At 43.9% G+C, this 27,066-nt stretch overlaps 2 protein-coding genes across 5 annotated transcripts in view; both read right to left on the bottom strand.

Moving 5' to 3' along the window:
* Positions 1-454: 454 nt before the first annotated feature.
* TIMM8A (translocase of inner mitochondrial membrane 8 homolog A (yeast)) lies at positions 455-3,772 on the bottom strand. 2 transcript variants are annotated; one of them, XM_011954546.1, is made up of 2 exons: positions 3,310-3,772; positions 455-1,467 (listed from the first exon to the last, which is right to left on the bottom strand). In XM_011954546.1, the coding sequence occupies exons 1-2, from the start codon at positions 3,439-3,441 to the stop codon at positions 1,306-1,308; spliced, it is 294 nt and encodes a 97-aa protein (XP_011809936.1). In that variant the 5' UTR covers positions 3,442-3,772; the 3' UTR covers positions 455-1,305. The 2 variants fall into 2 exon arrangements, with proteins under 2 accessions (XP_011809936.1, XP_011809937.1); XM_011954547.1 differs by lacking the exon at positions 455-1,467 and adding an exon at positions 2,816-3,179 and having other exon boundaries at positions 3,310-3,735.
* A 458-nt stretch (positions 3,773-4,230) lies between these two features.
* The window catches only part of BTK (Bruton agammaglobulinemia tyrosine kinase), a 38,465-nt gene continuing 15,629 nt past the window's right edge, over positions 4,231-27,066 (bottom strand). For 2 of the 3 annotated variants that reach the window (XM_011954543.1, XM_011954544.1), the window contains 16 exons: positions 26,312-26,380; positions 24,680-24,761; positions 17,270-17,398; positions 16,880-16,947; positions 15,961-16,148; positions 15,481-15,543; positions 14,735-14,789; positions 14,071-14,150; positions 13,764-13,891; positions 12,958-13,032; positions 11,931-12,102; positions 11,195-11,411; positions 9,776-9,840; positions 9,012-9,130; positions 8,334-8,491; positions 4,231-4,735 (listed from right to left, as the gene is read on the bottom strand). In XM_011954543.1, coding sequence (XP_011809933.1) covers positions 4,664-4,735; positions 8,334-8,491; positions 9,012-9,130; positions 9,776-9,840; positions 11,195-11,411; positions 11,931-12,102; positions 12,958-13,032; positions 13,764-13,891; positions 14,071-14,150; positions 14,735-14,789; positions 15,481-15,543; positions 15,961-16,148; positions 16,880-16,947; positions 17,270-17,398; positions 24,680-24,761; positions 26,312-26,380 — 1,740 coding nt within the window. In that variant the 3' untranslated portion in view covers positions 4,231-4,663. The remainder of the gene's footprint in view (positions 4,736-8,333; positions 8,492-9,011; positions 9,131-9,775; positions 9,841-11,194; positions 11,412-11,930; positions 12,103-12,957; positions 13,033-13,763; positions 13,892-14,070; positions 14,151-14,734; positions 14,790-15,480; positions 15,544-15,960; positions 16,149-16,879; positions 16,948-17,269; positions 17,399-24,679; positions 24,762-26,311; positions 26,381-27,066) is intronic. The other variant, XM_011954545.1, reaches the window with a different exon arrangement.

Here is a 27,066-nt window from a genome sequence, read left to right as displayed (position 1 = left end):
TCCAGCCTGGGTGACAGAGCGAGACTCCATCTCAAAAAAAAAAAAGAATTTCCTTGTAGTACCTTTATGGGGAAAATCTAACAGGAACTTGAAGCTTTTAGAGATGTTCATTTCCCCAGATTTCATGGATTTGCACTAGAGGCTCCCAACAAGTAGGTCCATTTTAGGTCTATACTCCAGTCTACAAGGATTTGAAATAAGAAGAGGAGAATCCAGTCAATACAACCTCTACTGTACTCAGGGACTTGACTGCCAACACAGAACTGCTTCCCTTCCCATCTCATCTCAAGGTTCTCTTTTCTCTCAAAAAGGTCAGGAACCCCTGGAATACTGTGCTGTACCTTACACAGAGCAGGCACCCAGACTGACCGACTGTATTTTAGCCTTGGAATCAGCCCATGCTAAATCTCTCCGGGTTGCAGATAATAACTGCAATAGAATGCCTTCTCAATCACAGAGGTGAATCTTATATAGCTTTTATTTCAGTGATCAAAAGAATGCAATAAATGGAGTCTACACTAATTAACATTAGGCATGCACCTCTACCTGAAACTGCTGTTAAGCTTCTGATTGGCCTAAATCTTTATAACTTATTTAGGCACATCATTGAATTTTTTGTACCGTGATATACAGGGTAAGTTAACTTCTTCCTTGTGGCAGTCTAGTAATAAGAATTATGTTCACTGGCTAGATTCCTTTATAAGTAAAGGCCTCTAGACTCTTAGGCTACCTATCCTACCTTGAGACTATACTTAATATGGATATTTAAGCAAATCATCATATAGGAAAGGGAGATCATCAAGAAAACTGAAGTATACTGTGTAAATACTCTTACAGATCTTTTTCTCCAGCACTGATAATCAAACACTAGATAAGGACACCAAATGATTCTTCCCCCACTTCTGCCCTTTCTGATAAACACAAGGATCTCCCCTGAAACCAGAAATGACTCCACACAAATGAGAGATTTTTATGTATGTGGTCCCACTATCAAAATTATAGGAAGCAGTTAATGGGGCTTTGAGAAAAGCATAGTCCCATGTATAGTAATATGCATCTAAATAGAGTTTTCCATTCACCTGTCAATTATTTTCACAAGATTAGCATTGAAAAATACAAGCAAACATATGACCCTCAAGCTTCACACACACAAAAAATTGGTCTTTGTTCATTCTCAGATGACAGGATGTCCCAAGAGTAACAAAAGATGGGAGCCAATCCTCTCATAGCTGTTTCTTCAATCAAACCATCAACAGCTCTTCATTTCTTGAACTACCTTCCTTTTCCAAAGAGGTAATGCTGAGATCAGTCAGAAAGGCTTTCTGAGAAAACTGGCTTGGATTTCTGGGTCTGTTCCAGTCGATTCAAGATGAACTGGCTTGTATCAATGAAGCGCTCAACGCAGTTCACAAAACAGGCCTCAGCCCGACTGTCCAACTTTGGCCCAGGCTTGTCCATGCACTTCTCCTGCTCAGGACAAGATACAGAATCACAAAGGGAACTTGGGAAAAAAAAGACGATTGGGGGCAGGGGTCCCTTTCTTGTTGCTTAGAGAAAAAAAACTACCTAAAAATAGTATCTGATATGTTAATAATAGTTCACATTTGGCAGCTGACCAAGTATATAGCAATGTTCTCTAGCCTTACATTAAATTCTTACAACAATCCTATGGAATAGATACTATTACAAATCCTCATTTTACAAAGAGGGAAACTGCGGCACAGAAATACTTTCCCCAAAGTCATAGGGCCAGAAAATGGCAGAGCTGGGATATTCCAGAGCAAGAAAATGGCAAAATACAAGTGAAGTAACCTTTCAATGAATTTGGTTGTAACTCCACAATGCTGTTTGCACTAAATGCCTTTAAGTTAACTACAGAATAAAAGGGTGAAAGGATAAATCATTACAGCAAGATACAGTAAAACTTACCAAAGAAGAAAAAAATCTATGACTTGAGATTCTATAACCTTGTCTACTTAAGCTAGATATTCTTGAATCCTGTCATGATGAATGGAAAATTGTATGAATTTTCCTAAAGGGTTCATAGCTTACAGGTTTTATTCCTTTCTTTTGTTTTTTTTTTTTTCTTTTTTGAAACAGAGTCTGGCTCTGTCACCCAGGCTGGAGTGCAGTGGCATGATCTCACTGTAACCTCCGCCAGGTTCAAGCCATTCTCGTGCCTCAGCTTCCTGAGTAGCTAGGATTACAGGCGGGTGCCACCCCGCCCAACTAATTTTTTCTATTTTTAGTAGAGACAGGGCTTTGCCATGTTGCCCAGACTGGTCTCGAACTCCTGACTTCAAATGATCCACTCACCTCCCAAAGTGCTAGCATGAGCCAACACGCCTGGCAGCTTACAGATTCTCACACGCCCTCCTGTCCCCAAAGTAACCAATCACAGATGTTTTTTAAAAAGAATCAAAGCACTCTGGTCCAAGGCAGACCAGAGTTAAGTAAGCATCTGGTAGGTGTCATAATCCAGCAATACCGTAAGTTTATGGGAAAGGGCCTGTGGAAACCAATGACTGTATATAGTTCAAGTTAAGTGGTTCAAAAATTTCGTTCATTATTCTCTGCCATGTACACAAGCCTCAGACCCTCTAATTCCAAGGAAAATTATCTTTGGCCTCTGAATTCGGTGAATTGTGTACATTAAGGGAGAGCTGTCCTTGGCAAGCAGAACACGTTGTCAAGCTGCAAATGCCTTCCACCCTTTTGCCAAAGTCCCCTCACAGGGCAGGCTCAATTCCTCAACCTTCAGACCCGAAACGGCTTGGTATTACACAACAATCCAACAAGAAAGCAAATAAGTATGTACGTTGGAAGAGATTACACCACTTTTATAGTTAGTGGGCTGGAGCCACTCATTTCTCAGCGGAGAGGGTTAGAACTAGGTAATGAAGGTAAATCCCGAGAAGTCCAGGAATAGCAGATTCACTGATTCACTGACTCTCTGGGATTCGGGCTGCCAAAAATAAAATCCCAGTACTGGGGACTCCAATCAGTCTTGGTGACCAGCACTAGGCAGCTTCAACCTCGGGTGCCTGAAAGTGCTGGGTGTCCAGTGGCATAAGTCTTCTTTGATACCCAGTCCTCTGCACCAACAAAGCCGAGGTCCGGAATGACAGTCCCCAGAGAACCGGAGTCACCCTTCTCCCATCTGGCTAGGCCACAGGAACCTGAGAAAATCAAGGGGTGCTGCCAGGTGCCTACCCCCTCCCCGAATCCCCGACGTTGTCGCGAGTCCCGCGGTACAAGGACAGAGGGAAAGTAGGTACACCGTTCAGGTCCCAGCCCCAGGCTCCTCACCCAACAAAGTTCAGTCATCTGGTGCACCAGCTGCTGGAAGCGCTGCTTTTGAGTTTCTACCTCGATGAAATGCTGCAACTGCGGGTCCACTGCACCCAAACCCGCTGCGGAGGAAGAAAAGGAGGAATCCATCCCAGGGCGACCAGGCTTGCAGAGACGAACTCCGCACCAACTCGCCGACCTTCACGTGTCTCCGCGACGGAACCGGAACCACAGCTAGCCGCCTCTGGGACCGCCCCCGTGAATGCACTGCGTCGGCGCAAGGCAGGCGCCCAACTCCACCCCGCCGCCTCACAAGCCTTGGCGCGTGTGCTTAGTTCCCGGAGTCGGCGGGTCCCACTTCTGGAGCCCGCAATCCCACAACCCCGCAACCCTCTGGTTGCGCCCAGCCTTGCGCCTTGAGATCGCAGGGCTTAGTAAGCCCAGAGCCGAGGTGCCGTTGAGATGTTATTCCAAAAAGAAAACAAAGGAGAAAAGGAATTTACTTCAGACCACGTGGTCCATTCCGTGCTGGCCCAACAGCTCCGCCCCTGTCCCTTTCCAAATTGGCCCGCGTTTTCTGAGCTACCAGAGTTGTGCGCTGACCGGACAGCTGGGTCGGTTATTTGGCTATTCTGGGCCACTGGCTTTCGTTTTTTGATGAAGTTTTCCTCTCCCGACGTAGGGAAATGAGACTCTGGCAGTTTGTGCCCAACTTTCAGATTCATTCAAATAACATTGCATGCCTGCTGTGACAGGCATTGTTTTGGCATAATGCATCTCTGATTCAGAGGCAGGAGTTAACAAGAGGGCTTAAACCCGGAGGATCCTGTCGAGTTCTCAGTGTAGGAATATGCCAAACTAATGCCACACAGCAGCTGTCTGCAATACTGAGATAGGGTGCTTCAGGGAGGCTGCATGATTAATAGAGATACCAAAGACTTTCAAGCTTTCTAGTAATTTTATTTTATCAAAACACCCTCCCCTCCCATCTTTATGACACCATTTCATTCTTGCCAAATTCTGCCCACCCACCCCCATACCCCCAAACTCTACCAAATGCCTACTCAAAGAGCTGTTGGACCCCTTTGTGCAGCTATTTACATCCTCCCTCCTAAAAAATGTTTTCCTCGCAAATTCAGTCTGTCTTAATTCTCTCGGGAAATTTCAGGCACAATAATTTCTTGGCCTTTGCTCAGAAACCACTGTCCCAGGGAATCAAAGAAGAGGGGCATTCCCAGATGTAGAGAGGGGCCTTTTTGTATTCAGTGGGAGCACAAAGGCTCCAGGGCTCCTAAGCTTGGGATTTCCTCTGAGAAAGTTAAATTGGGGCTTGTGGAGAAGAGAAGTAGAACCAAGAAGCTTATTGGCGAGTTCAGGATTCTTCATCCATGACATCTAGAATATTGCTCAGAAGAATTTTGAAAGTGGGACGTTCATCTGCTTTCTAAAACCAAAGAAAAAGTAAAGTGAGAGTGGCTAGAATCCAGAATTCAAGGGAAATGCAATGAGTAAGCAGCAAATGTTTATTAAATACATGCTCTATGCCCAGTAGCATGCCCTGTCGATCACAAAAGGAAAAAAAAAAAAAAGAAAAGAAACAGCAGCTCTCCATAAAGTATTTGTGCACTTTTCATCTTTAGTAACTCAGGTTATTAGTGTGATAAGAACAATTTGCAAATTGAACTGACAATCACATTGATCAAAATTGAGGGCAAGTTCATTATGTAACTGTACACAACACATTCTTATTTTGGATCCTCAAGTGAAAAATGGCTACCAAACAAGTTCAAGTGGTTGGCGAACAGAAATCTCATGTGATAATTTTTAATTTTTAGTGATTAATATTTCAAAACCGGGCCGGGCGCGGTGGCTCACGCCTGTAATCCCAGTACTTTGGGAGGCTGAGGCGGGCGGGTCACGAGGTCAGGAGTTCAAGACCAGCCTGACCAATATGATGAAACCCCATCTCTACTAAAAATATAAAAATTAGCCAGGCATAGTGGTGCACGCCTGTAATCCCAGCTACTTGGGAGGCTGAGGCAGGAGAATCGCTTGAACCTGGGAGACGGAGGTTGCAGTGAGCCGAGATCAGGCCTCTGAACTCCAGCCTGGGCAATAGAACAAGACCCTGTCTCAAAAAAAAAAAAAAAAATTTCAAAACCACAGGCTGTATCACTGAGCAGGGATTCTGAGTACCTGGAACCTTGTGTTACCACTGTCTGGTAACAAAACGACTAAGGGTTTTTTTGTTTTGTTTTGTTTTTGTTATCACTCTCTGGTAACACAAAGACTAAGGGTCTTTTTTTTTTTTTTTTTTTTTGATAGAGTCTCACCCTGTTGTCCAGGCTGCAGTGCAGTGGTGCGAGCTCAGCTCACTGCCACCTCCCGGGTTCAAGCAATTCTCCTGCCTCAGCCTCCCAGGTAGCTGGGATTACAGGTGCACACCAGCATGCCTGGCTAAGTTTTGTGTTTTTAGTAGAGACGGGGTTTCACCATGTTGGCCAGGCTGGTCTTGAACTCCTGACCTCAGGTGATTCGCCCGCCTCAGCCTCCCAAAGTGTTGGGATTACAGGCGTGAGCCACCGCGCCCAGCCTAAGACTAGGTTCTTTCTGATGGCCATGGCCCATAAGCCCCCAAGGTATTTAGTATTTAGTGGTTTAGGGAACATTCATGCCAGAATGCTCTCAATCTGTCAGAACCAATGGTCATCAATTTCTTGATTCCTTAATTCAGTGATTCTTAAACTTAGCTGAGTATCAGAATTTCCTGGGAAGTTTAAAAAGAGATTTCTGAGTTCCACTCCAGGCGCACCTAATGAGAATTTCTGGAGAAAAGGCCCAGTAATCTGCTTTTTTTTTTTTTTTCTTTTTGTGATGGAGTCTCACTCTGTCACCCAGGCTGGAATGCAGTGGCAGGATCTTGGCTCACTGCAACCTCCGCCTCCCAGGTTCAAGTGATTCTCCTGCCTCAGCCTCCTGAGTAGCTGGGATTTATAGGCGCACACCACCACGCCTGGTTAATTTTTGTATTTTTAGTAGAGACAGGGTTTCACCATGTTGGCCAGAATGGTCTCGATCTCCTGACCACGTGATCCGCTCGCCTTGGCCTCCCAAACTGCTGGGATTACAAGCATAAGCCACCGTGCCCAGCCAGTAATCTGCATTTTTAAAAGCTCTTTAGGGTTTCTGATATACATCCAATTTTGACCACTCCTGTAAACAGGCTGTGGATAAAATACCTGTCTGAAATCATTTTTAATTAGCAGAGTAAGAAGGTCCTGGTTGGGAGGGAGCATAGCCAATCACCCTTAATCCTGCATCACACAGGAGAAAGAAGGAGTCCTCCCATTCTGTACCCTTTCTCTGTGATCTGTCATTTGTTCGAGGGAAACGAGCCATGCTTGGATCCAGATACCCACTTTTCACCTCACCAAGAGGGCTCCAGATTCACATATGCACTTGTTAGACACTCTGAAGAGTTGAGCATTTATTTCCTACTAGAAATTTAGGTTGCCAAGGATCTACTGAAAAGTCGAGAAGGCATCTTGGGAAGAACTCGAGGTAAGAGGAGCAAAGCAGTTTAATAGTAGTAGGACAGATTTCCCTATTTCCAAAATACTACACCTACCCACATACCCCACAATGCACCATATTAAAAAGCAAAAACAAAACAAAGCAAACAGAAAAACCCCACTACCTATTTTAGTTCTCTTTCAAGCAGTAGGGTTTTTTAAAGAAATCTCATTTAGCCGGGCGCAGTGGCTCACGCCTGTAATCCCAGCACTTTGGGAGGCCAAGGTGGGCAGATCACCTGAGGTCAGGAGTTCAAGACCAGCCTGGCCAACATGGTGAAACCCTGTCTCTACTAAAAATGCAAAAATTAACCAGGCGTGGTGGCATTTGCCTGTAGTCCCAGCTACTCGGGAGGCCAAGGCAGGATAATCGCTCGAACCCGGGAGGCAGAGGTTGCAGTGAGCCGAGACTGGGCCACTGCACTCCATCCTGGGCGACAGAGCGAGACTCCGTCTCAAAAAAACAAAAAAAATCTCATTTAGGACCTCAGTCAGAAACAGTAGGCAGCTAATAAAGTAGAAGAAAGGGCCAATGACACACAAAGGAATGAACAAACTTTCATGACTTTTCTTTTGTAATGCCCATTCACTTGTCTGAGTGCCTCTGGCTGCCTGTTTATGCTAGATGACATGGCCCCACAACACCCCACTCCCTAAAGCTGAGTTGGCATTGGAGTGTACTAATGACACTCTAGTGAGAATTGGAGTGGGCCTGGGAAAGCCTCTGGCCATCGGATGATCGAGGTGCAGGCCAAGGTCAGAGAATATGTGCAAGGTCTGGCGTGGTGGTTCACGCCTCTAATCTCAGCACTTTGGGAGGCCGAGGTGGGCGGATCACTTGAGGCCAGGAGTTTGAGATCAGCCTGGCCAACTTGGTGAAATGCCATCTCTACTAAAAATATAAAATTGGCTGGGCACGGTGGCTCACGCCTGTAATCCCAGCACTTTGGGAGGCCAAGGTGGGCAGATCACCTGAGGTCAGGAGTTCAAGACCAGCCTGGCCAACATGGTGAAACCCTGTCTCTACTAAAAATGCAAAAATTAACCAGGCGTGGTGGCATTTGCCTGTAGTCCCAGCTACTCGGGAGGCCAAGGCAGGATAATCGCTCGAACCCGGGAGGCAGAGGTTGCAGTGAGCCAAGATCGTGCCATTGCACTCCAGCCTGGGTGACAGCGAGACTGTGTCACACACACACAAAAAAATTAGCTGGGTGTGGTCGTGCACACCTATAATCCCAAGTACTCGGGAGGCTGAGACATGAGAACTGCTTGAATCTGGGAGGTGAAGGTTGCAGTGAGCCGAGATCGCGCCACTGTACTCCAACCTGGGTGAAAGAGCGATACCTTGTCTTCTTTTAAAAAAAAAAAAGGAAAAAAAGAATGTGTGCAGCTATCAGTCTGTGGCTGAATGGCCAGCTAAATGGGCAAGTAGATTCAAGGAAATAATTTAAGAGGTCATAAAACACTTACCTCATGCCAACAACTGTACATGATGGTATATACCTTCTCTGAAGCCAGATGAGGCCTGTAGAGACGTAGGCCTTGGGCAATGTGTTCAGCAGTCTCACTGTTAGTAAATCTCTCATATGGCATCTTCCCCAGGGAGTAAATTTCCCACATCAAAACTCCTAGAAGATGAAAAAAAGTGTTAAATTAGTTTGCAGTCTTTTTGGATAGCAGGGGGTCCTAGTCTTCCTAGATCAACCTCAAAGATTAGAATCAGTTGGTTCCCCACTCTGTGCTTTTTACATTTTGCCCAAATTTCTGCTATAGTACTGACCACACTAGATGGAGATCAGGGTCGTACTAGACTATTAACTCCTCTAGAAGAGAGACAGCATCTTATTTGTCTTTGTAGTTATAGGGTCTGGCAGACTGCCTGGTACGTAATCAGTATTCAGAAGCTGTCAAAAACTGAATGAATTGTTTTCTTTAACATGGTTTAAATTCTAAAAAGACAAGAGATCATGTCCAGTTTAGTTTTTATCCTCAGAAACCCCTGTGGTGGCTGACACACAGTAAGCACGCCCCAAGGATTGGATGAATGAAAGCAAAAACAATCTCTCTGTGGAGGTTGCAAAGTGTGAATTTTCGCATTACGTTTCTTTTCCTTTGAGCTGTATAATCTGTGTAATCTTATCCACTTACCAAAAGCCCAAATGTCAGATTTGCTGCTGAACTTGCTATACATCAGGACTTCCGGTGGGGACCACCGGACTGGAAATTTGGAGCCTACTGAGCTTGTGTATTCATCATCCAGGACATACCTGCAAGGGATCCAGGACTTGTTGTCATTAGGATTTGGAGAGCTTGGTATTTGCTTACGTTTTCTTGGCACGGTCACAAGAGTGTTACAAACACACACAGGCTTTCTCAAAAGTCTCTCCTTCTCAACTAGTATCTTCTACAAATGTTACTTTTAACGAATTTCCTGTTTTCTATCTGATTGAGCTTTCCTGATTGACAATATGGTTACAAGAAGGATGAAGTGAAATAAGATCTAGTAGGTACTCCCTTCCTCTTCACTATACCTTTCCTTTCTCTACTCTTCTCCTTCCCTTCCTTTTATCTGCAGTTGTCACTGGGAATTTGATTAAGAAAGAAGGAGGAATGGAATAAAGTCATCAGGATTAATAGATCGAGATAAGGCATTGGGGAAATAGCTAAAAAAAAAAAAAAAAAAAAGAAGAGGTAGAGATAAAGGGAGAAAGGGAGGAAAGGGATATGATGATAAAAGGATGAAAGAGGTGGCTTAAATAACTCAGAGGAAGAAAAAGAATAGAAAGATAGGCAGAAAACACTAGAATGAGAGAAAAAAAAGAAAAGGAGAGGATTAAAACTATAACACCTACCCATGTTTCATACTGTGCTATTTTTACTTCTGGAGGGAAAGATGAAAACGGCACACTCACCTGGACAGGCCGAAATCAGATACTTTAACAACTCCTTGATCGTTTACCAAACAGTTTCGAGCTGCCTGTAGTGCAAACAGATACCAGTGAGACTCCGTCCCCAGTACAGAGGTTAAAGGCACAAAGCTTCTGTTGACCAGTAGAATGAAGGCAGGGAAGCCTCATCTCCTTCGACTACAGACACCTTCCCACCTAATAGGAATCTGTTGATGCCACCAAGAAATTTTGATTCATTTCCACCATGTGGAAAGCAACCTGCTGTGTAGTCCTAGGTAAAGCACTGAGGACATACAGAACGATTGCATTCTCATGGGCAATTCCATACCACCCCATTCCCTCACTGGTATGCTGAAAGAATTAAGGGAGAGGCTGAGTGCAGTGGCTCACGCCTGTAATCCCAACACTTTGGGAGGCCGAGGTGGGTGGATCACCTGAGGTCAGGAGTTCGAGACCAGTCTGGCCAACATGGCGATACCCTGCCTCTACTAAAAATACAAAAATTAGCTGGGCATGGTGGCGGGTGCCTGTGATCCCAACTACTCGGGAGGCTGAGGCTGGAGAATCACTTGAACCCGGGAGGCGGAGGTTGCAGTGAGCTGAGATGGCACCACTGTACTCCAGCCTGGGTGACAGAGCGAGACTCCATCTCGAAAAGAAAAAAAAAAAAGGAGAAAGAGAAGTAAGTTTGTTTTGCTTTCTGCTTTTCTGCCAATGAGACCAGGACAATTTGAGCCTTGGCCTGACCGAAAGAAACAGGGGCGCAAACTCTGATGCTTACAGGGGCCAGGCAAGTTAAGCAAGAGTGAAGTGAAGTGGATGGAGATTGCAGGAAATGGAGAGTACACGCCTGGTCTAAAGGAAAGGAAGTGGTTTGTGAGAATGTGGACCTGGTATTTCCAGATGGTCTAGATTTTCAAGAGAAGCTGGAAATTCCAGGGTTTTTTTTTTTTTTTTTAAGTTAAATGTTTCTTTTTAAGGGTTTGCTAATTATTATATAACATTAAAAAAACAAACAAGCAAAAACACACGTGGGCCAAATACATCCACAGGCCCCAGTATGTGACTCTGAAGGAACCAAATGATGACCCCATGACAGGAGCAGTCCCATTGGGAAGCACAGTCCCTTCTGTTCCAAATTCAGAATGGCCACTGAAAGACCCCACCATTTTCTTGTAGGTGGTAGAGGGTTGAGGGTGAGTGACTGCTCTGATTCCCACCATGGCAGACTTCATGGAGCTGAGGCTGGAGATATTTGATGGGCTCAGCATTGGGGCAGAGGCACGCCTAACTTACAGTATTTTCTAGATAAAATTGAAATGATGGCACCAGCAGCCCCCCTCAACCATGTATGATATATCTTCCACTGCTACTTTCACCCCATCAGCCCTTGGTCCTAAGCCAATTCTTCTAAGGTCCCACCAGGTCTCGGTGAAGGAACTGCTTTGACTCCAGGTATTCCATGGCTTCACAGACATCCTTGCACATCTCCAGCAGCTGCTGAGTCTGGAAGCGGTGGCGCATCTCCCTCAGGTAGTTCAGGAGGCAGCCATTGGCCATGTATTCAGTGATGATGAAGATGGGGCGCTGCTTGGTGCAGACGCCATACAACTGCACCAGCTTCTCATGGGAAAGATTCCTACAGGAAAGGCAAGGATCTAGTCTTTCCCTTTTGGCTCTGCATACTAGCAACAAAGGGGCTGTGGAGGAAGGGGTTGACCTAGTAGTAGAGCATCAGATAAGGAGTCATATCAGCAAGTTTATTTTCCTCTCTTCCACCCTAAATCCCAAAAGTGCTTAATATGTGGAAGTAAGCAGGGATTTGGAGCCCATCAATTGAAAAGGAAATGAGTCCAGGAATGAAAGAATGCTAAGGCTAAATTAGAATCTGTCTTTCTCTTGAAAGTTTAATTTTCTACATCTACCCCCAAATGCTACTGAGATGGTACACACCCATGATCACCACTATTCTCAACCAATATCTAAGTCACAGAAACCATTATCTTAGCAGTTAGAACTACCACCAGTTGAAGGTTAACTTCAATCCCTCATCCCAAACCTCTCTCACTGTAAGTCATCTTTAAACCTCAGTGGGTTGTTGTGTGAATTCCTAGACTCCAGCGAATAGATTGAGAGTTGAGTTTGGGATATAACTCACATCATGACTTTGGCTTCTTCAATGAATTCATCTTCAGACATGGAGCCTTCTTTGATCATCTTGATGGCCACATCATACTGGCCTCTCCATTTCCCATACTTCACTACCCCAAATTGTCCAGTCCCCAGCTCCTTCAAGAAGGTCAGGTCCTTTGGATCAATTTCCCATGATCCTAACAACAAAGTCTTGGTGTGATTCTTTGGGGTCATGAATGTATAATTCTTACAATAGATAAGAATCCCTACTGGGGTAGAAATAGGAAAAGTAGTAAAAGGGAAATTTTTAGAAGTACTAATCTGTGTTTGCTTAAGTCAATCTCAGAGACAGGGGATTAACTGGTTAGAGGAATCTGGGAATTTTAGGTTCAAGGTGGCCATAAGGCAAGAAGATAGACTAAGCAACCTCCCCAAATCCCTTTATGATTATGTTAGTGATGGTAGTTAATGAACTCAGGGATAGTACTGAAAATTTTTCCACAATTAAAAATAAAAGACAAGGCCGGGCGCGGTGGCTCAAGCCTGTAATCCCAGCACTTTGGGAGGCCAAGACGGGCGGATCACGAGGTCAGGAGATCGAGACCATCCTGGCTAACACGGTGAAACCTCGTCTCTACTAAAAATACAAAAAACTAGTTGGGCGAGGTGGCGGGTGCCTGTAGTCCCAGCTACTCAGGAGGCTGAGGCAGGAGAATGGTGTAAACCCAGGAGGCGGAGCTTGCAGTGAGCTGAGATCCGGCCACTGCACTCCAGCCTGGGAGATAGAGCCAGACTCCGTCTCAAAAAAAAAAAAAAGACAAAAAGACCCAAGACAACGACAAAGCCCTTTATGAATCTATGTTTTTGCAGTCCCAGTAGTAGCCACTAGAAGAAGAAAATCAGTGAATAACCTTTGCTTGGATCTGTCTTGAGCGTCCTCGAGGCAGTTGATGCAGAACAGGGTACCTCAAGGACACTCCCTAAGGCAAGGCCAGCAAAGGTAGTTTTTGCAACTGGCCAGTCCACCCTATCCCAGAGAAATAAGGAGTTACCATATCCCAGGCCTGCCGTGGAAGGTGCATTCTTGTTTTGTTGAGACACTGGATATTTGAGCCTGGATATGAGTCCTGAAACAGAGATAGAGGTCACGCTGTTGGCGTGGTGTAGGAGGTGGGATGCCTCACACTTAAGTGCCTCCTCACTTAAAGCCTCACACTTCTGGTGTGTATCTTTCTAGTACATTTTGAATCCCAGAAGACCTCCGTGAACCCACATATTTCCAGAGGTTTCTCCTCTCACAAAATACTTTTCAGGGACAAAAAAGAGAAAATACTAATTGAAATACACCGCCTAACTGAATATATTCCCACCTCCCAGCTGAGGCTTAGCTCACATCCTACCTTCTTGATGAAGTTTTCCCCCATATCCATGCCCTCGCTGATCTCTCAGTTTTTAGAATTTTTACAGTGCTTAGAAACTTTCTTTTGATGTTGTCTAACCTGTATGTTCTGAGGACAAGGACTTCAACTCAGAATGTTCCTGTGTTCTCCTCTAGAACTGAGGACATCGCTGAGTACACAGTAGGAACTCGATGAATACTTGCTGATGAATCAGCCACCAGCCTCTTTTGTGTCTTCTCTTAACACTGAGCATCAGTCACCAAATACAGAGTCAGTCCCTGTTGGGTGTAGGCCTGCCTCTGACCACCTCTTTACCAGCTTCTACCCAATATCACAGGTATTTCCCTTCACAGTGAATTCACACTGTCCTGTGAGGTGGATTCTTTCTCTTATCACCTTGTCTTACATTGCTTATCCTGGTGTCTGTAACCCCCTTCTCAGTTGCCCCTGGTACTCACCTGCAGAGTTGTGCTGATGGTAGTTAATGAGCTCAGGGATGGTGCTGAAAAGGTGCTTCTCAGCCAGGTAATACTGGCTTTGAGGTGTGGAACACACAACATAATGACGTATCACCCCTTGAGGGTCCCTGAAGAAGTGGATGCTTAGTCAGTAACTTGGGCACAAAGGTCAGCAGAACCCAGGAAGTGAAGTGAGATGAGTTTTGCGTTTCAGAGACAGAGGAAGTGGGATGGGCATACTATCAAGGAGCTATTGGAAGGGTACCCCTGTTCTTCGTCCTCAGGGCCTTGGAATAGTAGCACTCACCCTGTGGATTTAGCAAACACAGACACTGTATATTTGCCAGCTTTGCTGGAGTCTCTGACAATGAAACCTCCTTCTTTCCCCTGAAACAACAAAAAGAAGCTGTCTGTAGGAGGAAGTGGTGCTCACACCTGCATCCCACCTGCCCAAACTTGAGAGAGAAAATAGAACAACCCCTGATTTTACTGCCAAGTTCCACGCTTGAGCTACAGCCTCATTGCTTTTAATATTAAAAGGTGCAGGCCGGGCATGGTGGCTCATGCCTGTAATCCCAACAGTTTGGGAGACCGAGGTGGGTGGATCACGTGAGGCCAGGAGTTCAAGACCAGCCTGGCCAATATGGTGAAACCCCATCTCTACTAAAAATACAAAAATTAGTTGGGTGTGGTGGTTTGTGCCTGTAATCCCAGCTACTCGGGAGGCTGAGGTAGGAGAATCACTTGAACCCGGGAGGCGGAGGTTGCAGTGAGCCCAGATGGCGCCTCTGCACTCCATCCTGGGTGACTGACAGTTCGTCTCAGAAAAAAAAAAAAATGGTGTAATTGGGACCCCAGATGATGGCAGCTTTGACACTGCCTTGTCCAAAGGTGGGGGGCAGAACAGGCCCTCAGTTCAAGATCCTTACTTATGCAAGGAGAATGCTGTGTGCTAGTGGTTCCACACTTACCTCTTGCTTTAGCAGTTGTTCAGCCTGACTCCGAGTCATGTGTTTGGAATACCACCTGTGAAGGGAGAGTGCTGCTTGAGTGGCTCCTGGTCATAAGCAGATTGGAGGTTACAGCACCCTCCAGGGCTTGTCCATGCCGGTGATTCAGTCAACTCACTCAAACCCTATTTACTGACCATCTGTCACATGCATAGCACACTGTATCGCTTTCCCAGACCCAGGTTGGCATTGAAGATTCATGGAAATGGAGAGTAGCAGGCAAAGGCAGGCAGCAGGGAGTTGCAGGGAAGAGATCAGGGACTGGGGCACCTGAGAACAATCCACTTCCATGATTAGGGAGGAAAGAACAACAGTAGCAGTTTGACATTTTAATTCTTTCATCAGGTCATCAACTCCTTTTTCTTTGAGTGTGATTCTTCTGAATTTGAGGGCATGGTGACCTCTCCAGCTCTCATAAGTGGAGGGTGTTTGGGGGGTAAAGGTAAGACAGACACACTAATTTGAGGTGGTGGCATCATTTGATTCAGATGACACTAATTTTAATATATATCTTGAAATAAAAAATGTTGAAAGTATAAAAAAGTATATATATATACACTTGTGTATGTATACATAATATACCTATATATACACCAGTGTATGTATACATATATACACTTGTGTGTGTGTGAGATATATATATATATGGAGGGAGAGAGAGAGAGAGTTCCTCCTGGAAGATTGTGGACTGACATAAACATACTTACTCATACATTTCTATGGAGTCTTCTGCTTCAGTGACATAGTTACTAGGAATATAGCCTTCCTGCCTGTGAAGAAGACAATGTGGCAGTTCATCCAGCATCTCCCCATCCTCCAGGAGACAGATTCATATGCCCACATCCCTGAGCTCAGAACAAATCTCAAATGGAGGTATATGTATCATGCACCTCCCTCAAAGACAACCATGTCTCTGATGTATGGTTAGGCAGTGAGCCAGTGAGGTGCGGAGCTTCTGCACATGTCACATTGGTTATATGTGCCCAACAACAGAGGCTCAGAGAGGTGGTAGGGGCCATGAATAGAGAGCTGCACACTGGGAAGTACTTGGAGGGATAGCATGTTCAGTTTGGTGTGGGAAGAACAGTCTTTGATGAGGATGCTGATCAGGGGAATTATGCTGCAGCACTTTTCACGTGTAGGGAATGGGTGAGGACTGGGCTCAGGAAGGGCTGGTGTGAACTTACCCATTTTTATCTCGTGCTCGCCACCATGGTAAGTTGCTTTCCTCCAAGATAAAATATTCATCACCCTTCCGCAGCTGTAGGTCATTTGCATTCATTGGCATATAATCGTAAAGGGCCACAACCTTTTTCAGCTCACTTGTGGAGATTGGTGCTGCTGCTGGCTCAGGCGGTAGTGGCTTTTTCAAGATCTGTGTAGTCAGAAGAAAAGGTAGGAGGGTTTGTCTAGATACCAAGTACTCTTCTTTTCTCTCCCAACTCTCTGGCTTACTCAAGACACTCAAACCAGGCATAATAAAATATTACTCAGCAGTCATTCAACAACTATTTTTAAGCACCAGTGCAGGAGTTCTCAGCCTTGCATGCATATAAAGACCATCTATGGAGCGTTTAATAATTCCAATGTACTTTGGGAGGCCAAGGCGGGCAGATCACTTGAGGCCAGGAGTTCAAGACTAGCCTGGCCAACATGATGAAACCCCATCTCTACTAAAAATGCAAAACTTAGCTGGGTGTGGTGGTGTGTGCCTGTAATCCCAGCTACTCAGAAGGCTGAGACAGGAGAATCACTTGAACCTGGGAGGTGGAGGTTGCAGTGAGCGGAGATTGTGCCATTATACTCGAGCCTGGGCGACAGAGCGAGACTGCGTGTCAAAAAAACAAAAACAACGAAACAAAAAAACCAGAAAACTTTCCATTAAAAAAAAATCAGGCTTTGTTCTAAACAGGTGATTGGATTACAGGGTTAAAGATAGAGCCTTCTATCTTTCCATTGAAGAGAAAATCCTAATTAGAACAAATTCCCCGTCTTAGCAAGAATACCAATTAACACTGCCAAGTCCCAGGGTAATTCTGGAGTGTTCTCAGGGTTTGACTCTAAATTTCCATTTAAGCAGTGGCAGCACCCAGTTTCCCTGTATACCTGGTCCTCCTCAGGCGTTGGGGGAAGAGGCTTTTTTGTCTTCCGGTGAGAACTCCCAGGTTTTAAGCCTGCAAAACAAGAAGCCAGTGATGATATGGAATGTACTTTAGGAAAGGGCCCAAGGACAGGTTTGGTTAGGGACTTTGCGGTCCATATTGAGTGCCTTTAGGAAAGTTAGAAAAAGTAGCTAAGCATGCCAGGTCACATAGTTCGGAGAGCAGATTACCAACTGGATTTCAGCCCCCATGTACCTCCTCCCTCCCCCAGGACCCTTTGTTTAGCACCCAAAATGTACAACCTTATGCTATGTCCCTGGGCTTGACAGACCCTTGGGAGAGTGATAGAAACAGAGTCAAAGGAGGAAGAAATTACATCGATCAGATCTCTTACTTCCATTCCTGTTTTCCAAAATTTGGCAGCCCATAGCATTTTTGGCTGTCTGAGAGCAGCAGAGATACTGCCCATCGATCCAGAAGCAAGGGTGGTATTTCTGAACCAGATCACTGTTGTACCGGATTACTGTAGTAGGAGAGAAGAGAGAGATCATGTCTGACATGGAGGAGAAGCCACCATTTGCATGTTTTCCTCTTTGAGCTTAGTGGTGAACTTCAAACAACTCTCTCCTCCTTGGCCACCCTGAAGGAAAGCAGATCTCAGGACCGGTTGGCTCACATGACTGGCCTGCCTGACTGTGCCCTGGTCCCAGACACTTCCTATGCAGTTTTCTTTAGTGGTCTGTGATGAGGAATTATCTCCCAAGCAACGAGATAAGACTATCTGATGGCTCTAGAGCCCAATAACAGAAATATATTATCTATGTTTTCCCAGTAGCCATTACAATCTTCCTATAAGGCAGGTATTCATCATGGTGCTTGTTTCCCAGATAAGGGAAACAATGTGCCCAAGCCAATCTCCCCAGCTTGTAATACTGATTTCTCAGTTCCTTGAGTGATCCTTTAGAGATAATTAGCCTCAGCGAGAACTTCTGCATGAGGCTTTCTATATAGAATAGTCAACAGAGCTGATCTCAAGGGCAAATGAAGGTGACTTTGCCTCTAGAATCAACATGATTTGAATCTTCCTAGGGCCACTGAAGTACACTGAGCTCATTGCCAGAGGTAATACAGCAGCTTCATTTCCCTCATGGAGTTGTGAGGCCCAAAAGATCTCCCAGAATAAAAGTATTTTGCAAAGAATAGAGTGGATGCAGAGAGGAGGAATTAGTATTGGTGTTTATAATACAATGGCATATCAAGAACCTTAACATGAAGTCAATTAAAAAAGTCGGCCAGACACGGTGGCTAAGCCTATAATCCCAGCACTTTGGGAGGCTGAGGCGGGTGGATCATGAGGTCAGGAGTTCAAGACCAGCCTGGCTAAGATGGTGAAACCCCATCTCTACTAGAAGTACAAAAATTACAGCACGCCTGTAATCCTAGCTGCTCGGGAGACTGAGGCAGGAGAATCGCTTGAACCTGGGGGCGGAGGTTGCAGTGAGCCGAGATTGCGCCACTGCACTCCAGCCTGGGTGACAGAGCGAGGCTCTGTTTCAAGGAAAAAAAAAAAAAAAGAAAAGTCACCCAGGGTTCGTAGTGTCAGATAACTGAGATAAGCAAAGACAACTGAAATAATTGACAGCAGCAAACACTGGAGCAAAGACCCAGGCTGGTCCAAGAACACGCACATTTGAGAACATACACATTTCAGCATTTACGGCTAAGAAGAATCCCACATAACATCATCATCATTATTATTATTATCATCATTATTATTATTATTTGGAGATGGGGGGTCTTCCTGTGTTTCCCAGGCAGGCCTTGAACTCCTGGACTTAAGCAATCCTCCCACCTCAGCTTCCCAAATACCTGGGACTAGAAGCACTCACCACCAGGTCCAGTGGCTGGCATAACTTTTTTTAAAAAAGACAAAAGCAAAACAAAACTTTCCACTGTAGAAAGCAACTAAAATTCGGCTGGGTGTGGTGGCTCACGCCTGTAATCCCAGCACTTTGGGAGGCAGAGGCGGGTGGATCACCTGAGGTCAGGAGTTCAAGACCAGCCTGACCAATATGATGTAACCCCATCTTTACTAAAAATACAAAAATTAGCTGGGTGTTGTGGCATGCACGTATAATCCCGGCTACGCGGGAGGCTGAGACAGGAGAATCTCTTGAACCCGGGAGGCGAAGGTTGCAGTGAACCGGGATTGCGCCATTGTGCTCCAGCCTGGGCAACAGGAACAAAACTCCATCTCAAAAAAAAAAAAAAAGAAAAGAAAAGAAAAGAAAAAGAAACAACTCAAATCCTTAATGACTTGCTAGTCACACTTCATTCACTTAAGGCTTTGCGGGAAAGCCTAAAAGCTTCTAGTAGCCGGTGCATTTTGCAGGCAAATGAACAAAAGTTCTTTTTTTTTTTTTAAGAGCCATTTTGATGCTTTTCTCCACATAGATTTGGAGACCATTCTCCCCTGCCCACCCTCACCCTGACTTTTTCAGCACTCCTCTTCACCAATGTACCAAGGACAGAATGGTGGGAACTGTTCAGATAGAGTGCAGACTATAAGGGACTGCATTGCATAGAGGGAATTTTTTTTTTCTTTTGAGATGGTGTCTCACTGTGTTGCCCAGGCTGGAGTACAGTGGCATGATCGCAGCTCATTGTAACCTCCACTTCCTGGGATCAAGCGATTCTTCTGCCTCAGCCTCCCAAGTAGCTAGGACTACAGGCATGCGCCACCAAGCCCAGCTAATTTTTGTATTTTTAGCAGAGACGTAGTTTCACCATATTGGCCAGGCTGGTCTGGAACTCCTGACCTCGTGATTCACCCCCACCCCCCACCCCCGCCCCTCAAAGTGCTGGGATTACAGGCATGAGCCACTAGAGGGAATTTTAAAGCAATAGTAAAACCAACCCAAAGTCTGCCTTTTGTTATTACTAAGCACTGGTAGTTGTGAACAATGTCATTGATACTTCTCCCTGCCAGGATTGATTAATCCTACCACATCCACCCTCTGGCCCCTCCCCCCATGCCACTCCCCGTCACCTAGGGATTTGAAGACCCTCAGGTTTGCTCTGTCTTCTGCAGGGCTGGGCACCAGTAGACATGCCAAAGAATACCTAATCGACAACTAGCCACTCTAATAAACTAAGCTTGCTAATACGATAATGAGGGGAAATAAGGCTTCTTGCTTTCCCCACCCCTAGCACACTCATTAAGAAACCTCCCTACATTCTCAGATAATGTCTGCCTCTTAAGAGGTCCCTTGAAGATGACACCCCTTCTTTTGTTGGCTAATCCAAAGCTGGTATTTCCAGCTACTTAGGAAAGGATCACAAAAGCAGGGTGTCCAAGTGGGAGGGCTAGGGGAGACTGCTTGCTTCACCAATGCACATGGCCAGCCCTATTGGGAAGCCCTAATAGTACACATTCTCCAAGTGCTTGATGGGTTGGTCTTTTATATCCGTATTTATCAGGTTAATGTCTAAAATTCTGTTTCAGGCATACATGAATCATTCCTTTCCATACTGTTTGTTGGAGATTTGCCAACGCCATTCTTCTATTCATTTTGGTGAGGTCAGGTCATTTGCCTACTTTTGAATTTGCAATTAGGATAGGTTCTATTGAGCTTGACCAAACAAAGATTCAAGAATAAGTATAGGCAAATATTTGTGGTGCTGGAACATAGAAGGGCCCACTGCCATATTTAAGGAAATGGAGAGAGAGTCTGTGGTTAAGCCCTCAGGAATACAACCTTTGCATGGCAAGCACCATGAGAAATGAGAAAATGTGGCAGCTGGATATGAGGTATCTGAGACTGTGCTTTTAAAATTGAGGTATAGGCCTGGTGCAGTGGCTCACGCCTTGGGGGGCCGAGGCAGGCAGATCACTTGAGGTCAGGAGTTCAAGATCAACCTGGCTAACATGGTAAAATCTTGTCTCTGCCAAAAATACAAAAATTAGCCGGGCTTGGTGGTGCACGCCTGTAATCCCAGCTACTCGGGAGGCTGCGGCAGGAGAATCGCTTGAATGCAGGAGGCGGAGTTTGCAGTGAGCCAAGATTGTGCCACTGCACTCCAGTCTGCGTGACAGAGCAAGACTCTGTCTCAAAATAAAGAAAAATAAATAAATAAAATTGAGGTATAATTTACATATAATAAAGTGCACAGATCTAATGTGTATAGCAAACCATATTTTTCCACACCCATTTAACCTCCTTGAGATCCAGCACCTCATGCCTCTTCAGTCAATATCCCTGCGAAGGTAACCAGTATTCTCATGAGGTCCCCTTTTCATGTCAATGATTTCTTATTGGTGCATTTTACCCAAAAGCAGGATAATAAAAACATAAAAGCAAACAAGAAAAAATAAAAAGAGTGGAATAACATCATTATTTTGTGGCTCCTAGGGTGACTCACTATTGACATTGGCAGCACCTGGGACTGTCCTGGGATTGTTAGGACTTGCACCTAAATCTCCCAGCAGTCATGGTATTTGTTGGAAGGTGCCTACTTTTTGGCTCCTGTTGTTAGCCCAGGACGGTTCAATAAGACTGTACCCAGGTGGAACTACTGGGGGAAAAAAATGCCTTTGTTGAAACATAAGGGAAGAGAAGGCAAAGATGTGCCTAGCCATACTCCCTGGTCACACTGATGACCCAGCTGAAGTGGTGGTGTTTCTGTTTATTTATTTTGGCTTTATTTTTAGCCTGTTGTAAATTTACTTAGCTAATGAACTTTAAGAGCAGCATATAATCAAGATTGTAAGGTTAATATCTGAGTTAAGAAACCAAGCTTGACTGGGCATAGTGGCTCACGCCTGTAATCCCAGCACATTGGGAGGCCGAGGCGGGTGGATCACCTGAGGTCAGAAGTTCAAGACCAGCCTGGCCAACATGATGAAACCCTGTCTCTACTAAAGATACAAAAATTAGCCGGGCATGATGGTGCACACCTGTAGTCCCAGCTACTCAGGAGGCTGAGGGAGGAGAATCGCTTGAACCTGGGAGGCGGCGGTTGCAGTGAGCCAAGATCATGCCACTGCATTCCAGCCTGGGCAACGGAGAGAGACTCCATCTCAAGAAAAAAAAAGAAAAAGAAAGAAACAAAGCTCACAAGCTCACAAGCTGGATATCCTTATCTTCGGTCATTACTCACCCTTGAATATAGTGGACATTCAATAAATATTTGTTGGGGCAGGTGCGACGGCTCATGCTTTAATCCCAGCACTTTGGGAGGCAGAGGCGAGTGGATCACCTGAGGTCAGGAGTTTGAGACGAGCCTGGCCAACATGGTGAAACCCTGTGTCTACTAAAAATACAAAAATTAGTCGGGCGTGGTGGCAGGCGCCTGTCATCCCAACTACTCGAGAGGCTGAGGCGGGAGAATCGCTTGAACTCGAGAGGCGGAGGTTGCAGTGAGCTGAGATCATGCCATTGCACTCCAGCCTGGGTGACAAGAGTGAAACTCCATCTCAAAATAAAAAAATAAATATTTGTTGGACTAAACTATGACTGGTTTTGAAATTAGTATATGAAGTGTAAAGAAGTTACCAACTTGAGCATGCCAGTTTCTCCCTTATTTCTCCTTCAGCTAGTCTGCCTTACATTTCCCCATTTCCAGGCTAAAACCTAGCCATTTATCGATGTGGAGCCCAAGTTGGTGGTGGTTGTTTACTCCCATGGATAAATCAGTTAACACAACTATTGATCCCTTTCTGTGTGCAAGGCGCTGTATGAGGCAGTATGGAGAGAACTAAAGAAGTACAAATATATATGTCCTGCAGAGCTCCTATCCCAGTCTCTGCAAATATTTCTCTGGCTGGAAATAGTATACTGCTTCAGGACATGGAGTCTGGAGCCTGAATTCAAAGCCTGACACTGCCATTTACTAACTGAGTGCCTTTGGGCAAGTTACTTAACCTCTCTGTACCTCAGTTTTCTTATCTGTAAAGTGGGGATGATAGGATAACTGCCTCAAATGGTCAATACAAAGTTAATATATGTAAAGAACTTAAAGAAGAGCCTGTATCACAATAAGCAGTATTAAAGAGTTTGCTCATTTTGTAGCCCAAGGGCTAAAGCAGACCCCTTATCTTAAAATATGCCAAGAACTGAACTGTGTAGTGCAGGATATCACCTATTTGTAATATTCAACATAACTTTACAATAGAATATTTTGCAACCGACTACATGGTAAATTTCTGGACTTGGAAACCACGCAGCACAAAACTATGTAATGAGCTTGGGCTTTGGAGTTATACAGACACAGGGATGTGATAAGAATTCAGGCTCCACCATTCACTGTGTGCGCATGAGCAAGTTACATAACATCTTTGAGCTTCGGTTTCCTTATCTGTAAATAGGGGAATAATACATACTTCTTAAGGCTATTGCAAAGATCAAATAAGTAATACATTTGAAGCACTAGGCACAGAGCCTGCTACATAGTAAGTGCTCATTAAGTGTTAGTTATTGTTGTTGTTGTTTTTAGCCCAAGGTTGTGAAAATTAAATGAGATAATATATACAAGGTATTTAGCTCAATGTCTGATATATAGCAATAACTGAATAGATGATCCTTCATCTTCATTCCTCCTGTTCCCTTTCAGTTTGAAAGACTTGACTAATATAATTTTGACCAATCAAACTTGCATTCAAAGGAGTGTACAAGGCTGGTATAGCCAGCCAGTGAGTATCAGAATCTAAATGTTTATTAAGACAAAGAGCTGTCATGCAATAACCCAACCATACCATTATCAGTCTGCCATCCTTCCTGTTTCTCTAGGCAGCCTTTCCTGATGTCAACTCAACCAGTTAATCTCTCAGTCACTTGACATGTGGCTATATATATACGCAAATATGTGTGCATGCATCCTGTGCTGCAAGCATTTACAGTCAAGTTTATCTGAACACACTGTATGGTTGATGTGAAATGCTGAAACTGTTCAAGTTTAGGTCCTCACAAAGCAAGGAATATAAAATATTTCCTTGGGAAATATTTATCCACAACAAAGAGATGTACAGTGCTTTCATGTACAGTGATTTACAGTTTTCCATGTGCTTTTACATGTATTATTACTTCATTTGATCCTTACAACAACCCCAGAGGTAGGTGTGGCATGAATTACCATTATTCTCTTTTGAGAAGAAGAAACTGAGCATCAAAGAAGCTTGTTGACCTTCTTGCCAGAAATCACCCAGTTTGTAAGTGGTAAAAGAGGGCTTGAAACCAGGTTCTCTGACTCTGACTTCAAGCACTCTCATACATCATCTATTTAATTTTTTGGAGCTAGGTATTTTATGCTTAGGATTCTGAATATTGCATAACCATTGAATGCCACATCACCCTTGTATTCAGTGTGAAAAATGGGACTTTTTTTTACTAAATAGAGAAATGGAAGTGCCCACAATTACAAAATTGCACTAGAGAGATAGTGGTAGAACTGGGAAACTCTTAGTCTAATATTTTATCTTTTATTCATATGATAGAATACTAAGCTCAGTTGTATTACTAATACTGAAGCAAAATACAAACTTTCCTTTGTTTCTTTCTTTTCTATTTGTCTTTCTTTCCTCCCTCATCCCCTTCCTTCTTTCCTTGCTTCCTTCCTTCCTGTCTCCCTCCTTCCCTCCCTCTCTCTTTCTTTTCTCCCCTTCTATCCATTTTTTCTTCTTTTCTCTCTATGTTTCTCCTTTTCCTTTCTCATTTCTCTCTTCCTTCTTTCCTTTTCCTCCCACCTATCTCCTCTTCCTTCCTTTCCTTCTTTCTTCGGAAACATTTATTTTCCAAATAATTCTCACCGTTTTTGAGCTGGTGAATCCACCGCTTCCTTAGTTCTTCAGTTGGGGAGAAGACGTAGAGAGGCCCTTCATCATATACAACCTGGATCAATGAAAACACAGACTTCAGCGGTTAGGATTCAGAAAAAAAGGAGAAAGACCTTCAAGGTACTAATCTTAGGGGACAATTTGTATATTCATTGTAGAAAACAAAGAAAGGCAGAATCTTCAGTCAGCAGTGGTGTTCAGGTTATGTGAGCTATCTGAAGGATTCCTGAACTCTTCATATCTACGGATGTAGCATTTGAAAGCTCTTAGAATTTTTCATTCTCTTAGGTCCCTCCTGACTTGTGTTTCAATTCATGCATAAACTTATTTTATAATGTCTCAGTCTGCCCTTTCTGGAGATAACATTTTTGTTTATCCAACAAAGGGTATTTTATCTTATTACTAAATTCTGACTTTGTATAGAAGAGAATTTAAGTGATAATCTATATAAATTGTCTTGATTAGTACATATGGGTTATTCACTTGGATAATATGGAGTAAAATTTTAATTCATGGCTAATTACCTCCACCTCCACTACCTAGTGGCCTCCCCTCACCAATATTAGCCAAAATAAATCAAATTTGGAACTACAAATCTACTTCAAAAAGGGCAAGTTATATAATAAGCAATATCATCAAGTCAAATAGTATTTTTTTAACCATGTACAGACATCATGCTAGGTGTTATGAAGATGCACGAAATATATAAGATGTGGTTCCAACCCTCACAGAGTTTATAGACATCACATAATAAATTATAAAGTCAAATATAAATTAATTTAAAATTATCTGCTATTCAGCATTATTCACTAGTGCAGCCAAACAATGTTATCTTGTTGAAAGGCATTGGTAGTAAAAACTGTGTCTGAAATACCCCTCTTTCAAAGGTTTTGTAATTTTGATATAGTCAGGGACATGAACAAGATCCTTTTACATTTTTCTTTTTGCTTGTTAGTCTTGCTGTGCTCATAAATCCATGACAGAAAGCCCCCTCCCCTGAGACTTTCCACTTCCTTTTCTGGCTTTCACTGTTGCAGAGGCTGCTATATTCATGACATGTGGCCTACAGAGTTCTCAGGATGCAAGCAAGCCAAACTGAAGACCAAATTTGTAGTTCTTGCTCTCCTAAACAGATGCATATGTGGCACTTCAGCTCTTCCAGATTACAACAGAATTTAGGTTTATGCATAAGTCTAATAAGTCTTCCTCATACTGAACTTCCTAATACTACTCCCCTTTTCTGTCTTCAACCCACATGACCACCATTAGACAGATAATCAGAACCAGAAGGAAGTGAAATGCTCACTCAACAAGCAGAGCATCTTTCTCAATGCAGTTATCATAGACAAGACAGACTATGATAGAATTGGTGCTGCTATGTATTCTTTTTGAGGTATAGAGACTAAAAGAAAGTATATTAGATTAGGTAAATAGAAAAGCAAACATTCTCAACCCATGCCGGTCTCATTTCTTGGTTCAGCATCCTTGTCCACCTCAACTTCTATTCACTGGGTCCTTGTAGGCTTCCCTCTGCCCTGCACCCCACCACCCCTTCTAATTGTGTTACAGGGGCCTTTCAAGACTTGGCGAGAGAAAGTAACTCACCTGGAAGGGATAAGGGAATCTTTCAATGATTGAAATTTGCTCCATTTCGCTGGACTCTTCACCTCTTCTCTGTAATGAAATAAGAAAAAATGGTTATTGGTTGATGCATTACTCTTTTCTGAATTTCCTTAGGTACTGGAAGCCTTTTGCTGTGGCTTCAGAAGTTTCTCCTGAACAGACAAGGCTGATTCTTAGTGATTACTTTCTACAGGTCAACAGGGACACATATCCAATAGGACCCAGTGCATACCCAGTCAAGAGAGACTCAGGTATTTCAAATCATTGGGAAAATGAAGGTTTCTAAAAAATTGTTGTTGGGACAAATATTTAACTACTAATGTTGTGGGGAGGAGAGGAGTTAGGTAGCTATGTTACACCATACACCAAAGAAAATTCCAGATAAATTCAAGAGCTTAATATAAAAAATAAAACCATGAATGACTGAAAGTAAATATAAGCGATTATCTATATAACCTTCTGGGAGGCAAGCTTTTTCTAATATAATGATAAAACTTAGAACTATCAAGAAAAAGCTGAACTAATTTGATGACGTAGACTTTAAATCCCTACACGGCAAAAAGCATCATAAACAAAATTGAAAGATAAAGGATAAACTGAAAAACATTTTCAGCATACATTACAGTTAAAGGATTAATATTCTTTTTTTTTTTTTTGAGACGGAGTCTCGCTCTGTCACCCAGGCTGGAGTGCTGTGGCCCGATCTCAGCTCACTGCAAGCTCCGCCTCCCGGGTTC

This window comes from Colobus angolensis, unplaced genomic scaffold (genome assembly GCF_000951035.1).
Source record: "Colobus angolensis palliatus isolate OR3802 unplaced genomic scaffold, Cang.pa_1.0 Scaffold385, whole genome shotgun sequence".
NCBI classification, from domain to species: Eukaryota; Metazoa; Chordata; class Mammalia; order Primates; family Cercopithecidae; genus Colobus; species Colobus angolensis.
The sequence above is the reverse complement of the archived record's forward strand: the minus strand, read 5'-3'. Positions and strand labels throughout refer to the sequence as shown.

Excerpts from the sequence above, each read along its gene's own strand:
- TIMM8A (XM_011954546.1), bottom strand. The coding sequence starts at position 3,441 with ATGGATTCCTCCTTTTCTTCCTCCGCAGCGGGTTTGGGTGCAGTGGAC. Across the intron at positions 1,468-3,309 it reads AGATGACTGAACTTTGTTGG|GAGAAGTGCATGGACAAGCC; the intron begins GTGAGGAGCCTG and ends TGTCCTGAGCAG.